This window comes from Opisthocomus hoazin, chromosome 2 (genome assembly GCF_030867145.1).
Source record: "Opisthocomus hoazin isolate bOpiHoa1 chromosome 2, bOpiHoa1.hap1, whole genome shotgun sequence".
Taxonomy (NCBI): Eukaryota; Metazoa; Chordata; class Aves; order Opisthocomiformes; family Opisthocomidae; genus Opisthocomus; species Opisthocomus hoazin.
This window is the reverse complement of record NC_134415.1, coordinates 97,060,362-97,080,931: the sequence shown is the minus strand read 5'-3', so window position 1 is coordinate 97,080,931 and position 20,570 is coordinate 97,060,362. Positions and strand designations below refer to the sequence as shown.

At 39.4% G+C, this 20,570-nt stretch overlaps 1 protein-coding gene across 40 annotated transcripts in view; it reads left to right on the top strand.

The window, feature by feature from the left end:
- Positions 1-20,570, top strand: part of RIMS1 (regulating synaptic membrane exocytosis 1) — a 355,813-nt gene that overhangs the window by 322,440 nt on the left and 12,803 nt on the right. For all 40 annotated transcript variants that reach the window (XM_075414557.1, XM_075414516.1, XM_075414555.1 and 37 more), the window contains one exon: positions 20,143-20,284. In XM_075414557.1, the coding sequence (XP_075270672.1) occupies positions 20,143-20,284 (142 nt within the window). The remainder of the gene's footprint in view (positions 1-20,142; positions 20,285-20,570) is intronic.

The window sequence follows — 20,570 nt, the reverse complement described above, 5'->3', positions numbered from 1 at the left end:
GGCTTTGAAAACAAACTCCAGCGTGTATGCGCAGTAGGGCTGGCTTGGTTTTTGTATGCTAAAAGAACTTGAAGTTTAGTATTTATTGATAGGAAAGGAATAATTTGCCAGGAAAACATTTTGAGAGAGTCAGTTGTCTTTACCTTAGAGGCATACCATGTTACGAACCAGGTTCTTCTGCCTATGTAGAGGTATCCACAGATGTTTAGTGGTCACTTAAGAAAGGTCACACACAGGATCCCATTAATCTAGGAACAAAACTCTTCCTCTGGAGTCTCAGTAATGGCCCTTGTGAGGCACAACCACTCCAAGAGCTGGGTGTGACGGAACTGAGTTGCATTTGTATTGCACGCATTTCTCCTCTGATGTGAAAAACTTTAGAGCTCTGGTAACACACTCGTATCACAGCAAGAGGAAAGCTATCATCCTTAGGATGCGTTGGAACAGGCAACTCTGATGTATTCATGCAGGGGTTGTAGAGCCAGGTCAGGACTTAGCTCTTAGCAGATGAACCATTGTCATTGACTGGGGAATCCAGGAGAAAAAGTGACTGAGAAGGTGACATAGAAACTGTGGTGGGTTTGAGTAGCAGTCCACAGTTTTACTTTAACAGCACCTACATAGCTGTAAACACAGTTTTCTTTATTTTTGTTCAGGCAGCATTTTTATGCTTCATGCCTGGGTGTAGTCCTTTACTCTGCTTCAAGGGGCCAGACGTGTTTGTGGCCAACTTGGGAACAATGGCAAGAAACAGAATGGGATCCCAAGGTTCCCCTTTTAGCCAAGGTTCAGGCTCTCCCAATGTGCCTCACAGTAGTTTCTGGTCCAAAGTTTGCCCGTGGGCCCAAATTCCAGGTCCGTTAAATTGTCTCTCATTTATTTTGGAGCATGTGTTTTTAAACACCTGACCATGTTCGCCAAATATTCAAAAGAGCGTCTTTTCCTAGTGACCACCTCCAGATTGTAAGAGGCTACTGCAACAGCACTAAAAGTTTACTGACTTGGGCATGAGGATACTCTGAAGAGGGCAAAAAGCCCCTCTCCAGTCCTAGTCATTGTGACCCAGGAACAAATCTCCCTGTACAAATGCTGGTGACTGAATATTTGATCTCATGGATTGTTTTATTTACATGGCACCATTCTCTTGCATGTGGCAGCTGCTTTTGTTGCTTTATTTGCTCTGGTTCAAAACAAAAAAATGGTTAGAATAAGTGTGTGTTAAGAAGTGTGTATTAAATATCCCTTAGGTAGTACCAGCGAGTCATGCACTCTCATCTGAAGTGGACTTACCTCCATTCCTTTTCTCTGGGTCCAACCAGCTGCTCTCCCGAGTGTCAGCTGATGACATTTTTGTAAGGACATGATGTTGAATGCAGTAAATAGTGCACAGGATGGAGCTGCTAATAATACAGCTGCCACAGGTTTTCTCTGCCTCACATTGTGAAAGGTCATTTAGGAAATTTTACCAAATACAGATGAACTGCTCAAGGCTGACAAAAGCTTTGATCTCGGAAGCACAATCTACACTCAGATCTAAGAATTTTCAATTCAAAAATCTCACTATTGCTCACCTTCATTAAGCCACATTATTGGTGGTGCTGGCAATAACAGGACTTCATTCAGGAGCGCTAAAACCTGTTTCCAAAGTTCTGTCATATTTGTCTTTTCTTAGAAAACGGTTGTTTCTAAAACGATGCATTTCACCACTGTACTACATTTCAAATCAATTATTAAACTAGTATTGAGCTAAGATAGGGATTGTATTTTTGAGTTTTATTGTTCTCTGGTGGTAAAATCTGAGGCTGCATCTAGAAAGGCTTGAGTACAAATCTTACAGCCAGTAATTCCCACTGTGGCTTATCTCTTCAAGGAATCCCATGTGTCCGTGTTTCTCACATCATACTTCTTCTATACACTTGGATGGTACAAGCTGTACTTCAGGAGCTGGAGATGGATTGTGGGATAAAGAGCAGGAGCCCTCCTCATGACAACTGGAGAGGCACTGTTCTTCAAGGAAACAGAGTGGGAGCCATAAAGTGTGGGATTAGTCTGAGCAAGCGTAGGTGTCCACGAAGTAGCTGTCAGTTCATCACTTCAGACTTTCTAGCCAGCAGAGAGAAATGTGCACTTCTGCGCATGGTTTATCCATCCTCAAGTAGACACCTGAAACAGCAAAAATGAGCTGCACCCTAAATATCTGTTTCTCTCCATAGGCTCTGAAAGGAGCCTGGCACGACTAGCTCTGGTACAGCATCTACAGCCACATAAAGCTCAGCAAACTGGGTCCTACTTAGCCTGTGCACAGCCCCCTTTCTTTCTGCTCCCAGGCCCTTCCTTGGTTCCCCCTCAAAGGCTGGCAGTAGCAAGGGCTTCAGCCGCCCTGATCCTTCATCTCCTGTAGCTGGATCGTGCAAGGTTTCCTGTTGCCCCCCTTACGCAGAGGAGAGGCACACGCCAGAGTTGCCTGCATAGAGGAGGCCTTAGGAAATGACCCAGCTGCTGAGCTACACAAAATAGACGCTTTCTTGTTCTTGCAGCTTGGTATACAGTAAGCAAACAGTGTCACGGCACCAGGCTTGGTCCTCATCTTGCTGTGTGGTTGCAAAGTTCAAATTACAAATTCAAGAGTGCCTTTGGCACACTTACAATGAAATTACCTCTTTTTAAATAGGGTGTGTATTTTTCACTGGTACGACTGTCTTAAGTTTTCTGATGATATTTTTGTAGATCAGGTAATGATCTTGCTGAGATGGAGTAATTCTCTACCTTGTAAGTGGTTTCTCTCATTTGCTCTGCTGATTGCCCAGCATCCAAAAGAGCAGCGGGATTTGGTTGCAGACGTAAAGTCAGGGTTTTCTAAGTCTCTGTGTGAATGCTAATCAAGAGGTACATGTATGTGTGTGTCTTTTTTAGAGTTTTGTATTAATTGTTTCCATAAAGGGAGCCATTAATATGTTTGTATAATGGACAGTGAGATTGTCAGCCTCAGAAGAAAAGTACTGCCATGAAAAGCCTTTAAGGCAGCCATTGGTTAATTGTTTTAAATGTGATCAAATCAGAAGAAATAAGGGAAGGCATTTTTATGTCTGATGATCTTAAATATCTTACTTTTTCTGATAAGCAAATGTCATCATCAAAACTAACACTATGTAATTGATATAAATCTTTCCAGTCAAACCAAATCTTGAATAACCATGTAGATGGCAACGATACAGTGAATTGTAATTTTATTGTAACTCTGATTAGTTGCACTCAGCACAACGGTTGTGATCCAAGCTTTTCATACATTGTCATTAATCAAGCAGAGCATGTAACAACAGCATTGTCCTGCAATACCTTTTTTATGATGAAAATGTCAGTACTTTCACTGATAATATTATTTTTCTTTAGTGCACCATTAACAAAAATATTGCTTTTTTCTATTATGTGACACTGCCAGTTTCTAAGAGCTGGGAATACGATAACACTTTTAGTCTTCAAAGGGCAATTGGAGAGCACAGCAAGCCGCGCTGTGCTGTTACGCATCTGGTGCTGCCGTGCGTTTGGTGCTGGTGTAATGAGCAGTGAATATGCTGCCTTAGTTTTACTGGAGAGGCAGTGGTAACTTTTACATGTTAATGTTTCTACTCATACTGTGCTTTTTTACTACTGTATTGATACCGCTTTTCAGATATAATCCCAAATAGGCTGTTGCTGGACAAGAAAACATATTTGGACAACATGATTTTCAGTTGAGTTAAAAGTGAGGAAGAAAACAATGAGGCAAATCAAATCATCAGTGGATCGATGAGTGGTCCCAAAAGGAGGACTGACTGAATGATGTCATTTTAGGGTGACAGATATGACATTTCCCTGCATTCTTCTCATCTTTTGCCCTATGTCTATGTTCACGTGGTACCCATCACTACAATATTGGCAGTACTTACGACAGAAGCCGTGTGCCATAGGCATGTAGGATCATCAGGCTTTTGTAAAAGAACTGAGAATGAAAAGACGTTGCAAAACTGGGAAGTGAACCTTGATGCTTTGCATTGCAGCATGACTTTTTCACTTAAAGACCTTCTTTTTTTCCCCAGGCACGCTAGTCAGCATGTTGCATGCGCAAGTAGTTTCTCTTTATGCATAAAAAGTTCTCTTTGTTGGTGGGATATGCTTATTTTTAAGAAATCAGTTGCTCTTGAGAGCTTGGTGCTGAAAAACCCCATTGATTTCAAGACTTAATAATTTGATAACCCGATAAGACCTATGTGTAGAATAGATGCAGGTTGTTTTTTAATGTTTGCTGTCCAAAGTTTTCTATCCTGTTCAGACTTGCAGTAGCAGCATAGCAATATTTTTTGCAATCCCAACTGGAGAAATAATTGCTATGGATACTATGTAAGCAGGTACTGTTGAACTTTCCTTTGTAGTGCAATTTATTTTATGTGCTCTTAATTTAGGTTCTGACTTTTATAGTTCATCTCAGACCTCTTTAATAGTAGCAGTGGTGCTTTGTTCTTTTTGTTGGCAGTCATAGACCTTAAAGCATTTTACGAAGGAACGGTAAGTGTCATTGTCCCATTTTACTGAGGAGCAAACTCCACGACTGGAAGTGATCTACTGAAAATCCCACAGTCTGCAGAAGAGCCAAGACTTCCTAAAAACTTACGACTGGAATGACCAGATTTAAAATTATTTGCACCTGTTTAAAGTACCTAGGAGCCCATTACAAGAGATATAGTCATCTCATTGAAATGATGCTGGAAAACAAACAGCCCACAATGCCCACAGAGCATGCGTGTATCTGTGAGCACATGTGTGTAAACTTTAGGTAGGGGCATTGTTTTAAGCAAAGATTCCATGGGACCTTAAATGTCCATACATTAAAGCATGTCTAAGTATCACATATTAAATGTGTTTAAGAACGTTATACAATACAAACCTGGACAGTATTGGCTTTCTTGGAAAGGGAATCTGTGGCTGAAAGCAATATAATGTTTGACACCCCCAACAAGCTATAGTAGGACTCACTTCTGTGCTGCTGGGGTATAATGTGGGTGGTGCATACAATCATCCTTGGCTTCATTTAGAATCTTTATTTCTTGTGTTCCCCTAGTGAGAATGTTTCTATTTGGGGGATTTCAGTTAAATACTCTACCAGGAAGGACTTGCTTTAAAGGCTAATACAATAGATTATTCTCTGCAATATATAATGAGCTGAATTAGCAAGTAATGGAACCTGACTACTTGACATAGTTTAGTGATATTATTATACAAGCTATGTTGACCACAAGCTGAGTCAGGAATTCACTTGTAAGAAGATCCCTAAAATCTTTTTATCTGATGAACTCAGCTGAACTGTGAAGAAATGCGTAAGATACGAGAACAGCTCATTAACTTAATTAAAATAATTACAAATAGATTCATCCATCACTGGAGAGCCTTGAAAATGTTTATGTTTATACTCACATCCTGCTGACCATTCTTTCAGCTCATGTTTTATACTTTGGAACATTTGGTGACAAATGGTGACATTTATTATCTTACTTGATGGCACAGTGCTGAACTCTCTGTAACAAGGTCTTTTTATTCAGTTTGCTAGTTCTTCTATCAATATAATAACTTATCATTGTCCTAAGTTATCTTTACAGAATACCTGAAAATACTGTGGTTACCTGCCTTGCTGAATAGAAAGGTGGCATGATAAGAGATCACTTAAGTGTACACCAGATGTTCTCCTTTCCCTTTGTAATTCTGAAGAAAAGCAGATCAGAATTTCACCCTGATTCTGGGTTGGTGCTTTATTTACTATTGTGTCATTGGAATGAACAGAACAGAATATATTATAAACTCATGGATTGTGAGTTATATTAAAAACATAACATTATGTTATAAAAATCATATCCTAGTAGCTAGGTGATTGTAATTATTTCAAATTTCCAGGCACCATTGTGCTAGAACAGGATTTTATGGGGAAGCTGTCTATGGTTTCTAGAGTGCGTTGTTTTCCTCATTGTTGAAATAGCATATTGTCACGTTACAAACATATTGAAAGTTTTATTTAAATGTGATGCATTAAGTATCCAGATGAGGGTGAGGTTGAGTCCTGTGTGTGTTTCACAGGGAATAGTCCCATGGAGATCTGCATATGATGAACTTGGACCTTGGTGAAAATCCTGCATACTTTTGTGTAGAAGTATGTAAGACAGAAATGTGAATGAGTAAGACATAAAAAAATCACTTCTTCCAGATATAGAGGAAAAGTAAATATTCAATAGGACCATGCACTTTGGATTTGGGTTACATTACCCATGATTTTATTTTTAGTTTGATGTAGTCAATGAACCTGTCTAGCCCAAAGTTCCTTTGAAGATGACAGAAAGATATATAGAAAAGTTAAAGCCTGTGAAAACCCTTTGTTCTTCACTGCGCATCTTCCTCTTTCCCCACTTGGCATACACATAACACAAGTCTTCAGAGAAAGACCACCACTGGACAATGGTGTCCAAGCAAGGGTTAGAAAGATTGCTTTGCTTAGAAATTTCCGTGGAGCAAAACATAAATTATTCTGAGAACTTTTCTGCCTACATATTGGAAGTTTTTGACTGGAGAAAAATGCCTTCAATTTTCCTCTAGAATATGTTCTTTTTGTTAAAAATTAAATGTGCATATTTAAAGTGGAGTAAAAAGGATATATTGTGAATACATATCTTTTGGAAACTGTATGCAATCAGGCACATTGTATGAAAGAATTATAAAGTAAAATAATTTTTAGAGTTGAGTCATCTTTCAGTCGCATTGGCTCTTGTTGCCACTGAAATGCACATCAAAACTCACTTCAAAAGAACTGGAGGTTGTCTTCATTACATATCCTCAGTGCTGCATCACTAATGGATAGGGTAAATCCTGTCATTCCAGTCTCCTCTTCGAAAACATCCTCTAATACCTGACATGCTAGTTTTGATATTTACCATACTCTGAACATGGTGTATTTAATAACATAATCATTATTATTTAAAGGCTCTGAAACAGTTACTATGCTAACTGTGTACGTTACTTAAACTTACTGAATGTCACTTCTATATGGTTTCTTATTCTGGCTGTAGTTATATCATTTAACATATCAAGGATCTTCCCAAACTTTTTCTTTTGTGACATTTGCATGCTCTTGATGCCATCTTTCATTATGATTTTTTGTAAGTTACCTGCCAATTAGCTAGTTTTATTATGCCCATCCAATCTTTACTTATTCAGGAGGGTAGTAATATCATTTCTATATTAAAAAGCCATGAGTTTTATGCATGTTTTATTGTTTCTTCTTTTATCTCCGATGTTAGATTGTGTGGTACTCATGGAGTGTTAAAATCTGATGTGCTAGAGAGGCTATTATAACAAAATAGCACATTTTCTTAAAGAGTGTTTCATAATGACAGCGCAAGATGGTGTTTTGATCTTAAGTTTTACCTTACGTGATTTTGATTCATATTGTGTACAGTAATCTTTTTTTCTGTGCCAATATTGTATTTAATCCTTATTTTGACGATGTCTTCCTTGTCTAGAATTTACCTGTCTTATTTTTGACTACTATGTAATTGTAGCAACCTGTACCAACCTGTACTCAATAACATCTAACCTCTCACAGCGTGAACACACCCTAAAAGCAGCACTCTCGTTAATGATCATAGTAATCCTGAGCAGCACAGAGCTTTATCTGTCAGTTCCAAGAAAAAATACTATCTGAAATAATTTGTGTAATATACAGATAATAAGAGATTAGTGCATCTGTTCCAAAGAGCCTGACCTTCAAACCATTAGCTCTGCAAGATTCAAGCACCATGCTGTAATCCTGCTATGAAACGCAAGTTTGTTTTACTTTTGTATTTTATGATCTTCACCATGAGCTAATATATATTGAAATCCCTGTTTGGCTTGAGTTATTCTATGCTAAGATAGAGACAAAAATTACTGTAAAAGGCAAGTTTCTGTTTAACCAATAGTGAGCCTAGGAACATGAAAATAAGGTTTGTTATATTTTTATTTTGTGCTGTGTACTCTGGGGAATCATCTTTCTATGTGTTATCTGCAAGTAAATTCAGACTTTGAAATCTGTGGTTCAGGCTGGCTGACTGATTATTGCAGATTTGTTTGTTTTTATGAAGTGTATTTGAAAGCTTCCCTTCATACTGAGCTGTTTGATTTTCTGCTACCCCTTCTCATTTTCTTCGGTGCCGATGTTCGTATGTGATTTTTGGTTTTCACTGTATTTTAAAATGATTGTAATCTCTTCATCTGTGATAGGTTTGTCAGTGCCTTCTATATCAAAACAGCAGGAAAATTTGATGCTCGGTTTTAGCCTCTGCTTTTGGGTAAAATAGAAAAACGGCCTCTTAAATAGTTTGGAAGTGTTGGAATTAGCTGCATATTGTACCGTATTCTCTGTTATTAGCATACATGGAGAAACATGTGCGGATATTGTATTATTTCAAGAAAAGTGCATTCGATCATTGACCTTACTAATGTGCCCGCTGTTGCATTAAAAAGTTGTAGTTCAGTTAATCTTGTGTTTTAGTGGGCTTAGCGTTTTGGAAGTTTCGCTTCGGAAATAACTAGAGGTTAGAAGGGAGTGTTTTTTTCTACAGAAATAGGCTGTATGTGCACCATTTCATTTTCTTTTTCCAACTCATCCTGCCTTGTATTTGAAAGGGCTTTAAAATTTGGTAAACACTTGCTCTTTTCTTAAATATATTGACTGTAATTCAGATGCTTTCAAATACTCATTTATATTATATGGCTAATTCTCCCTTGTGCTTATATTTTTTTGTAGCTTTTTATCATGTTTGTAACAGATTAATTATGTGAGAAATCTACAATCACTCACACCAACAGTCACAATAAAGAAATCTTGCTTTGTAATGAAGAGTTAGCATAATTTACCAGAGAAAGCACAGAACAACTCTTCCTGCATTGGTACCCTTTCTGCCTGGTGTCTGTTGACTGCTGTCTCGTCTCCTTTGCCTCTGAGAAAGGCAAAGCTTTTCTAAGCAAGGTTTGCAACCCAGAAAGCAGAGCAGAGGAGAATGAGAAATGGGCAGCCGTACAGACCTGTGAAAACAACTTGGATTCATTTTTAATGGCAAGAGGCATGGTGTTACCGAAAATCCTGCTCTCTCACATCTCTCCCTGCCTTACCCCGTAATTAAAGGCACAGTGCTGTGGCAATTTTTTGTGCTGATGTCTGCAGGAGGCGTAACTGAACCTTTACCTCTTATCAGTAGAGTTTTCGTCAGTGCATATTTGATAACGGACATAAACCAGCAATATTGGATGCAAACCTTATGATTTCATGGCAGAGTTGTTCATTTGAGAAGTTTGGCTGAACGATCTGTCTCTAAACTGACTCTTTGTGTACAGTTGTCTGCTTTCAATAGTATGAACACACAGGGAACAATTATATCTTGGTATTATGCGGTGTTTCTCTTGCACAGATCCACTGCCCAAGTCCACAGGTATTACTACTGACTGCGGTAACTAATGTAAACCAGTTCAAACCCAATGCCACACACAAACAGCTATTTTAAAACAGAGACATTCAGCAACTGCCTCACTACTTACCTGTCTTAACTACTACTATGAGTAAAAAGCTGAATGAAAAGATAAATTTTGCACCAGGACCGTTGTTAAGTGGATTTGAACTCTAGCTGACCAGAAGAAGGAGCCTCTCCTGAGGTTTTTAGCCTCCCTTCTGGCAACTGTTACCTGGGCTGACCTCAAACATGAGAGGTAGGTCTCTATGTCTTCGCAACATAGCTGGTTTGGGACTTTATATAGTCATATTTAAAAAGAAATTCAAAAGTAAAGTAAACCTTAGCATAGGTACTTTGGCTGAAGACGAGCATGGCTGTATTTTACTGTAGCTGAAACTTCAGTGGGATCACTGATGGTGATACAATGTACAGCAGTGCAAACACGGTTGCAAAAATAACCTGCAAACTTGTGTTTAGGAATGTGGAAAGTTGAATTGAAAGTTTGCTTTTGGGTGTGGTACTCTGGAGGCTGCCCCGAAAAATTTACTCTGTGAAAAGTGTGAGTTACAGGAGGAGCTTCCATCTTCCTGCAGTGGTGGAGGAACAAGCCAAGTTTTTGGTCAACGTTTCTGTTACAGATGCAGAGGAGCAGGTCAAACAGTTAAAGCCCTAGAAAGGGGTTTTGTTCATGCAAATAAAAAAATATAAGGAATGATTTTGTCTGGGACTAGGAGAAGGAGGAAGGGCTGTGACCGAAGTGGGGGCTTTCTGGGAGCCTACGGCGTGACAGCTTTACCTCCATGGGTTTTTTTGTTTAAACCTCTGCTGGGTTTGCCCTGGGCTTGCTGGACTCAGGCAAAGGCCTGAGTGGGACAGAACTTCTGCACACTTGATGTAAGTGAAGTGCTTTGTGAAGAACTGCTCAACAAGGGACGCTGTGGGCGGCAGCCTGATCTTGGGGCCTTTCCCATGCAGATGCTGAAGACATCTCTCAGGAAGGTGATATGCACACTTCAGCAGCTAGCGACATGAGCGTTTCATTCCTACCACGGCATTGCACTGATCTTTGGAAGATAACTCTTTCCATTTTGTTGTATTTTTGCTTTTTAATTTTTTTTAGCACAGCTCACGAGAGACTTACGTACCAGATGACTGTGTCATTTTCAAAAAGGTAGTAAGCCACCCTCTCTGTGCTGTTCTGAACATCATTTCTAAATGTGTACCGCAGATCAAGAAGATGCAAATTACTTCAGGAACTGCACTACGTAGGAAATCTGTGCCTATGCAATGAAAATAGGTGGACGTTTCTGCATAGGGGTGACATGAGATATACTGCATCCCTACTGCATAGTGGTTTGAATCTGTTAGTCACCTATGCAGTATTTCCAATCATTAAGTCCTGCGATATGCTTAGTAGCTGAAATACACAATATCATTTGTGGCATTTTTCTCATTAATCATTTTACGATATTTTAAATAATCAGAAATTCACCATAACTTGATGATCCGCTAGAGAGACATTTACTACATGCATTTTTTCATTTTTTTCCCATTATAATTCTTTTTGAAATAGTTTTCTTCTTTTTGCTTGACAAAAGCAGAATCATTTCCTTTCTCCTTTCTGTCTTTGCTCAACCTGGTATCCTAATTCACTGTGTACATTAGATTGGATACCTTCTTTCTTGTAAAAGGGAGTGAGACGAAGCACGTTAGTCCCTACAATGCTTGAATGATAAGTTGTTAGAAAGTGTGCTAAATTACAGGAAAGCATATTACGTTTTCGGAATAGAGTATTAGAAAAAAAATTAACAATTTGACATGCAAACAACCATATGGCAAAGTCTGTTCCTCAAAATGAAGTTTAAAGATGAAAGGAGTCATTCAGTAATGAGGTTCTGTTCTCAAAATGCACGTGGGCACTTAAGAGGCAGTGAAACTCCGGTGTGTGCTTGAGTCCCTCTAAGACAGTAACATCAGTAAGACTTCTCTGTAGCTGTAATTTAGTATTTAATGCTAACGTGATGCTTTCTCAGCTTTGCAGTCTTTTGGGTGCTTTTGTACCAAAATTCATGCAGAATGAGTCAAAATCACCAGGACAGAGACATGTGTTTCTGGGTTTATCTGACTCTCCTCATCCAGTTCTGAACAGCAGTGTTGAAAAAATGCATCGGACAAGGTTGCCAAGAATATTTTGTGCTCTTCTCTACTTGCACATCACTAGAAAATACGCTGCTGACTGAATTTTTTAACTTTTCGGCAATATATTATGAAGTGCTAGCTGGCAGGTAGTTCAGTACTTTTTCACTGCAAGGCCCTGTAATGTAATCACAGTTGTAAAAGGAACTTGTGAGTGAAGCAACTTGATCATTCCTCGCAGTGCTGCGATGCCAAGTGGTTACAGGAGAACGAGGGAGAGGCAACGCCAGGACCCTAGAGATTTACTCTACCCAGAAACAGCACGAGATATTTAAACAAAGGTGAAGTTGCTTTAGGGGCCGGCTGCTTGCTAAGGATTAGACCGTAGCCCACGTTTAATTTTGCTTAAACCAGAGGTAAGCCTGTATTTTCTCTGTGTTACTGAGATGAGCCTATGGATTAGCCTGATTTAGCAGTGTGTTGGTCTGGGTTTATAACTTTGCAGTGCCGCGGTCACTAAGGAAAAGCCTGCGCCAGTGTGGTGCTCCCTGCATCCGATACACTAGAGATGACCTCTAAAGGCAGGTTAGTAACGCTTTTAAAGGGAAATGTAGTACCCACCTGGGAGGTGCTGGTAGTGGTAAAATAAAACTCAAGGGGCTTGAAAGTTGCAGTCTGAAGAAATCAAGCTACAGAAAAGGTACAAAATATTCAGATCAATGAACGGGATGCTAATTGTTGTGAGAGAAAGGAGAGGACTGTTCCTGAAGCTGTAATGTCTCCTGATTAGCGTGGTGTGCCATTAAATCAGGGCTGAGTTGTTATTTGGAAACTTTTTGACTGTACAGAGGGGCATGTAACATCTGTTTCCTAGAAGATGCTTTGGCACCAGTGGTTTTGATAGTGTTTTAATTTATAGTTTTTATGGAAATTATTACAATAATTAGACTTTGGGTTGCCATTATGTACCTCACATAGTTCTCAGGAAATTTTCTGAAGATGCATAGGAACAGTAAGGTTTTTTTATTAGTGATGTCTTATAAATTGTCTTGTAAAACATTTTCTTTTAGTAATCATACTGTCCTTTTATGTCTTTAATAGTGAATACTGAAGTATTTGTAATTGTGAAGACTCTTATTTTAAAAACTGTCTCAAATTTACTAAAATTTATAACCAAAAAAGACATCGTGCAGTTACTTAAACATGTTTAAATTCTTAAAGAAAGAAAATGTTGGTTTAGTTTTAGCTGAAGAATATCTTCTACTTTCTTCTGCATTACAATTTTATTTTCCCCTCCTGTATTAGCTGGCAGCTGCGTCCCAGCACCCTTCCAGTGGACAAATGTTATCTCCATACCATATGCTGTTCTAAGGGCTGGCTGGTAATAAACAATGTTGTAGTATAACCCTGTCTATTGCTGTAAAAATGTTACTGTTGAAGTGCAAACAGCTCTTCTGAGCTGCTTATTTCGTTCCATCTCGCTTTCTCCTCCAGTCTAACAAAGCCAAGTGTATATGAGAAAATGAGTGCTTGAAATTTTATAAACTGTTTATATAGTAAATAATTTGTTGGAAACATGACTTTATTGTGTTAGTAATTGAATAAGCTTCAAGAGTTGAAGAACTGGGCATGTATACCTATTAGCAGTTTCATTGGCATATTCTGCTTTATATAGCTCTTTGCATATATGTAAACAAGGTAATTAAGATGCTGTTATTTCTGTATGTTTATAAAGAGTGTTCAGTGCGATCCCAGCAGTAAAAACTCATTACCATGTATCATCACTGATTGCCTTATTTTGGCTGACAGACAGTGGCTCATTTCACTTCATTGCAAGTATGTGGACTAAATTATTAATGTAAAAATCTTTGGACCAAAAATACCAGTAATTTCAGAAGCCATAGCTGAACTTCTCCTGACCAGATACCCTTGCTTTTCCTTAAAAAAATGAAAACCTGGTTAGACACAGGTTTTGTTCCCTGACATGGGGAAATCATATGTGTCAGGATAAACATACTAAACCACATGCTTGGTATTACACCTTTTTTTTTTTTTTCAGTAAACATGCCTAAGACCATCTTTTCTTAAGGAGATGAGATTTGTAAAAGCAGTTGCTCAAAGTTTTGATGCCATTGTCAGGGCCTGATTTTCAAGTTCTTGTTTTCTTTTGTTTTGAGCACAGACCTTAAGCAGTTCTTGTCATTCGTCCTCAATGTACTATTTCAGCATCACAGAAGTCAACAGGAGCTGTTGGATCAGTAAAGTTACTTTCCCTTGAAATCCAAGTGCAGACTGTTAAGAGTCTGAGTTTGCAAGTTTGTTTTTCAATGAATAACAGAGTCAAAAGCTGAGATTCTGCTTTGCACTGGCGAAAATGCCATCAAAGAAAGCATTAATGTAACCATTAACAGCATTTCAGTGACGTCTCCTCTTGTTAGGATTGGTGCTTTTTGTTCCTTTGTCTCTAACTATGTAAGAAAAAAAAATGCTATGTATACTAATGGACTAATTGCACAGTGTGTTTTGTTTTATCTGAAAATATTTATTGGGAATGAAATTGGTTTGCCAGCTGAATATGTGAATTTATAATTCTAGTTATGAGATACAGTGTTTTCCAAACTCCTGCAAAAAAAAAAAAAAAAAGTCTTGACAACTTATCACAGCTGAAAAGGTAAATATTCTTTCTAGAAGGTTTGGTTATTTGTAATAATATAAGTGTTGTTTGTGGACTTGTTTTAATAAAGAGAAATGGGAAAAAGTACGTGATATTTTATATTTGGATTTTAAACCTTGGGATCTACCACCGCAAAATACAAACAGTATTCCGTTTTATTTGAATATATTGTGTGATATTTGGGGGAAACATTTAAAAGACCATTACTGCAATATTTCAGATGTCCTTTTATAAACGGTATTATATATTCAGGAGAGTATAGCAGAATACTCAGAATGGAAAATACAGTGCAATGTTGCAAGATGTAAAGTCTAGGAAATATTTGTATTTAAATGTCATATTTTTTACTATTTATCTTCTGTCCATAGTCACCATGCACTTTCAGACTTTGAGATCAATCTACTGCAGAGTTCATCTCAGAGATGTGCACGTGTAAAAGAACAAATGCAGTTTGAATTATTTGTTCTTGTCTTTCTCTGGTTTAGGACTATAAGCCAAGGGGCACTTTGTCAATTCATGTGTAAATGTATTTTGTTGTTGTTTAAAAATTCTACATGCAGAGTGAGTGGGATGCTGCAGAACTTGTAACTCAGCAGGTCTCTAAGCAGCCAAATTTGAGGCTGCCAAATCAGTAACACATCAGAAAGGACCAGAAGGAAATGTGCCCCTTGGCTTTTCTTTTTGTAGTCCTTTGAATGGAGGATGACCCTTGCTGTTCCAGTTGGCATAATCTTGTTGGTGTCTCGCACAGTCGGTGTGCAAACCAACAATGCGGTCACAGGCCTGCCAGGTTTCTGTCGGAGCTGGCTCAGAGCTGGAGTCCTTTTAGGCTTTCTTTAGATGCATGAGCATGCTTGATACCGTGAATAATTTGCCCTTGAGTCATGCAATGACATTGAGTGTTAGCACCCTCCTTATTCTCCCTTTCATTCGCGGATTTAGCAGTGGTGTATGCTTTGTTCGCTGGAGCCTTCTTTTGAACCCGTCACATATTTTCTATGCTATGTACCCAGGTCCTGCATGTGTGTAAATTTGCTTCTTTTTTTTGGTACTAAGCAACTAGCTGCCCTCAGGTATGATTCTGGGCAACGCTCACTCAAGGCACCTCTCCCTACAGGCTGTATACGGAAGAACGTACCAGGCTTGTTTTGTTCTGTCCTACAGAGGTCTCTAATGGTGTCCTCTTGACTGAGTTGCCCAGCCTGTGTCCTTGCATGTTCCTGGGTGTCCCCTGGCCTCGTCCCATGGCGTGTAATACACACCGTGGCATCACAGGATAAAAGCTTTACTCCAGCAAGCCGTGGCGCACCCCCTCCTGTTATTTCAGCCTTGCTATACCAAAACAAGAGCAAAATGTAGTAATTGCCTCCAGGCACTGCATGGAGACCAGAGGAAAGCTAGGCCAATGGCGCTGCCTTGCACAGTCACACCTTTGCTGGGGCTGGTCACGGAGACAAGCCATTTTGGGCCCTTTGTCCTGGTGTTCCCCTCTCTGAATTGGATGCCTTTAGCAACGTAAAGACAGCCTGGAGGTATCTCTGGTAGGCACCCTAATTCTGTAGAGACTATCACTGAACCACTCTCGCTAATACAGTTCTGTTGTCCATAGCATTTTGCTCCTGGCTGCTATACTTCAAGGTGGTTAGGAAGTACAGAAATTGGGGACCCATCAACTACATTGGTATTTTGTGCAAATGTAAGCACATACGCTAACAAGCTTGCTTTTTTTGCTATTCATCATTACTTAGATCAGGATCACCATTAGTACACTTTCGTCTGAGAAAGAAAACCAAAAGCAGGGACCAGTTTCTTGTCAGACCGAAAAGGAATCGCTGTAGGCTATATTTGTAATAGGTAGACCGAAATGGCACATTGCACACGCTCATTGGTGTATTGCAGCAGGGGTGCTACAACAAGGCTGTTGATGAATTGCACAATGCTTACAAGCTGTGTGTATTTTGTAGCTACAAACAGCTGCTTTACGACCTGTTTGCATCAGTTATTAAATCTGCCACAATGTTCATTACAATTGCTCTGTGATAGTTTCTCTCTAGCTTGTACCTGTTAAATGATGTGTTTAAACGCAATTTATGCACATCAATCTGCATTTCTGCATGCAGAAAGCCTTACACAACTGACACAGCCGACAGAAGCACACAGACCATTTTGGAGTAAATTTTGCCCCTAAATGGTATTCAGTATAGAGACAGTTTATCTTCAGTCTGCACAATGAGTACGGTGTAATTTACACAGTGCGGGCAAATAATTGTAACATATTATAAAATATAATTGTACATATCAAGCTAATAAAAATCAGGAGCAGGACAAAGCATTCTCCAATAGATATCCAGACAAGAGTAGAAAATCTTCTCAATATATCACAGCATAGATATTGAACTTAAATATTTTATGAACTTGTACTGTTCATATTAAGACAGTGTTCTAAAGACATATGCAGAAATGCTAGATTAAAAGTAATAAAAGACAAAAATGAAATTTGAAACAAAATAAATTATCAAGAGCAGGAGAAACACTGGTAGTTGTTTGGATCCCGTATTTCATTGTGCGTGCAGTCAAGGCAGGACTGGAAGTTGTACCCAGTGACTTCACGTGACCGGGGTGCCTTTAGAAACAGCAGCGGTTCCCAGCTCGGCTGTGTGCTATCCACCTCCCTCCCTTTCAGAACAGGGGTCTACTGAGAAGTTTACAGGCATATGCCAACAAGCTAAAGTGTTCTCATTACTTTTTGTGCTACAAGTAGACCAAAAAAATTATGATATGCATAACTGACCAAGGTTAAAACTTCCAAAACCTTGTGTAATTTGTGTTTCGGTTCTTAGTCATGGGCAAAAGCAATTCCCTGTATGCTATAAAACTCTTGATGTATTTTACCATTCTGTCTTGTGTTACTTTCAAGTTATATTTCTGATTGTACTGCAGAATATTAAGACTGAGGTTATAAAATGAAATATGCAGGAGAACTCTGAAGTTTTCCCAGGAAATGTTGTGGATATTTGTAGCAGTTAGAAGGGGAGGCAAAAGAATTTTTTTTTTTTTTAATCTTCAACATGAAAAAAAAATATGGATTAAAAAAGCTGTGGAATCCAGCACAGTAAGATAGAGAGCAGTGACGTGAAGAGTATTGGGAAAAAGACAATCTGGTATTTGCAGCACAGTGAGACAAGGTTGTGGACTTGATTGTGGCCATGTACAAAGATTCCTACTTCACGGTCTGTGAATTTAAAACCTGGGGAGCAAAGAACTATGTTCAACCAGCAACATGGATGTTATCCATGATAATATAAAACTACTCTTTCAAAACAACACACTTGCTATTTTCAATCTGTACTGTGGCTCAAAGCCAAAATATTCATTTCTATAATTTAGTTGATGCATGTTTTTTACTGGGATTATTTCTATGAATATGTTCTTCATTATGCTTTCTGCACCCACTGTGTTGTCCAGAAGGTCCAGAGCAGCATCTCTTTCCCAATTTGTGCCAAGGTCATGATGTTCTTGTAGCTACATTTAGCGTCTCATCACTCCCATTTCCTGAGCTGCGAATACGCAGAGCCAACCCTATTCAGCTGCCCACATTTCAGGCTTTACCACATTGTGTCCTTCCAGCCACGCTGCTTGATCTGAATGGCTCTGGAAAAGAAGGCAGTGGGTAAACCACATAATCTCACCTGCTTTGTGGCAGCAGATGGAAACAGAAGCCCTTTCAGACAGGTCCTAGTGAGAGAGAGAGAGGCTCAAAACAATATGGATGGCAAATGTGTAGCTACTGAAAATGTGAGAATCCAGCTTTGGCATAGGGCTCTGCATGTGGGTTATATTTCCTAGGCTGCCTTTTGATTCATTTTTGATGCTCATTTTACCTTTCAGCATTGATGTGCTGGACACACCATATATTTTCAAAGATAAAGCTCAGGTCCAAAATGTAGCATTTGATTTTCTACACACAAAGTCAGTGAAGTTCCAGCAAATACTTTCCACAGCCACCTGCACTGTCTAAGAGTGGAGCCTGGTCTGCCTGGTGTACCTTGTCTAGCCTAAAATACCTCACGTTTCGCAGCACTGGGTAAGGCGGTTTTAGCTGACCAAGGCCTGGGAACACGGATGAGTTGCAGTGGCCCACAGCAAAGCCTCAGAGCTGTTGGCTTCAGAAGGGAGTAAAGGATCTGTGGAAGCAGCTGATTTCTTCCAGTCAGAGGCATTTGTTTCTCTGCTCCTGGGTGGCCACAGATAAACAACACCCGGTCCAGAAGGCTTAAGAGGAAAACCACAGCCCCTTTTGCTGTCATGCTGTCTCTTCTAAGCCCAATAAATGAATTTTCTTTTTTGTTTTGGCCGTGTTTGCTGTCTCTCTGCTAACTCCAAAGCGGTTACTGTGATAACTCTGGGGGAAGGGGAGCTGCTCTCTCCTGTGTGGTTTCTCCCTGGCCTCGACCAGCTCTGCAGATCCAAAGAGCAAGAGCCAGCTGATCTCCACAGCACGTTTAATCACCCTGAGCGATGGGCAGGTGGTGCCAGGGCTACCAAAGCTGCAACTTTTATGTGAAGAGAGATCACAGTCTGTCAGCTTCAAACATTGATAATGTCCATGTGAAACAGGAGAGCGAAAATTTTTTCAGAGCAATTCAGTCTCCGCAGAAGGCGAAGGTGGAAGAAACAATTACTTTTTCAGATGCTCCCCTCAGCAGACTGTGAAGAGGAAGCAGAGACTTCACAGACAGTGAATGAAGGGGCACTGAAATGAAGGGGCAAATGCAGGAGAACGTTTTTTGCATGCACTTATATGAAACTTTGGCAAATCTACTACTTCCTGAGAGAAAATAGTGTTACCCATTGAATGACAGGCTGAGCTAAATGAAAATGAACAGGACACTGAGTCTGAAGTCAACACACTATTACATCACATAGAGGCTTTGGTGGAAGTGTTTCAGTTAAAGGACTTTGAGAAGGAATGTCGTCATTTAGAAGCAGCCTTTCTGCCACGCAACAGCAGAATTCACTGTAGATCAGCCATTGATCCTCAAGCTCAGAACCGCCCCTGTGAACTACTGGAAGCTCTCCTTGCTCAATGGTAGCACAAAACCTTCCCGGTGGAACTCAAATTGCGTTTTAAAGAATGTGTGATGGAAGCTTTTCCAAATGGATCAAGTCTTTAAACAATTTCACAAGATTTATATTACTCTCTAGCGTGCAGTTACATCTAGTGTTCAGTTGCAAGCCTAGACACTGTGAAGTCCATCATCTTCCACATGGATCTCCAGAGAGTTAATTCTACTTAGGAAGTGCTGAAATCGGAAGTTATATAAAGCTTATTGTTTACTTTGAAGAATTTCTGTGGTTAAAAGTAAGATTTTGCTGGGTCAAAACACTTTATTACATTTTTGGTACTAAGTATTTTAGTACGTAATATCTTTCTGTCAAATGCATGAAGGGTTTTTTTTTTCCTCTTTTTTTTCTGTAAGAGTTGTAAGTTCTTTTATAGTCACCTAGCCAACAAGGTGGCTAGAGACACCTTACTGAGTGTATGGTTAGCAGACAGTCACAGTCATCCTCTCTGCATTCCGACTGTATAAAGGTTATTGATAAGACACATGATTTCTAAAAGTTTGCCCTCAGCTGCAGCCCTTTTGAAGAGAGGCCTCCACCAGTTTGCAGCTGAAGAAGATAGATTCCTTCTTCAGTCGGAATAGACTTTTTATGTTCTTAAATAGTAATGGTCAAGTCAGATCACTGCTGTTGGAGGAAAACTGCAAGGAAAGGCTTTGCTCTGAGTTGTTATTCTAACTATCACTTCTTTTTCTCTGCTTTCAGAGGCTGGCAACAAGAAGCTAAAGAGCACGATACAGAGAAGCACAGAGACAGGAATGGCAGCAGAGATGAGAAGTCGTATGGTTCGACAGCCAAGTCGAGAATCCACTGATGGCAGCATAAATAGTTATAGCTCTGAGGGCAAGTAAGTGGCATTAAAAACATCGGCAATGTAGGAGAAGTTTCTTGTCTTTGTGAGAAAACTTGGGATGTGAGCAGAGGTCCCAGCTCTGGTTGAAGGGGGTACCTCTTGAAATGTTTGCAAAACTGAACTATTTTAAGCAAATAACAGAAATTTCTGGAAAACTGAAACAGAAAGAGGAATTCTTGGGGATTCACATTTTCCCTGTCATCCGGTGAGGCATTTTGTTCATCAAAAGACAACTAAATTCAGTCTGCATTATTCAAAACAAAACATAGAGGTACTTTTT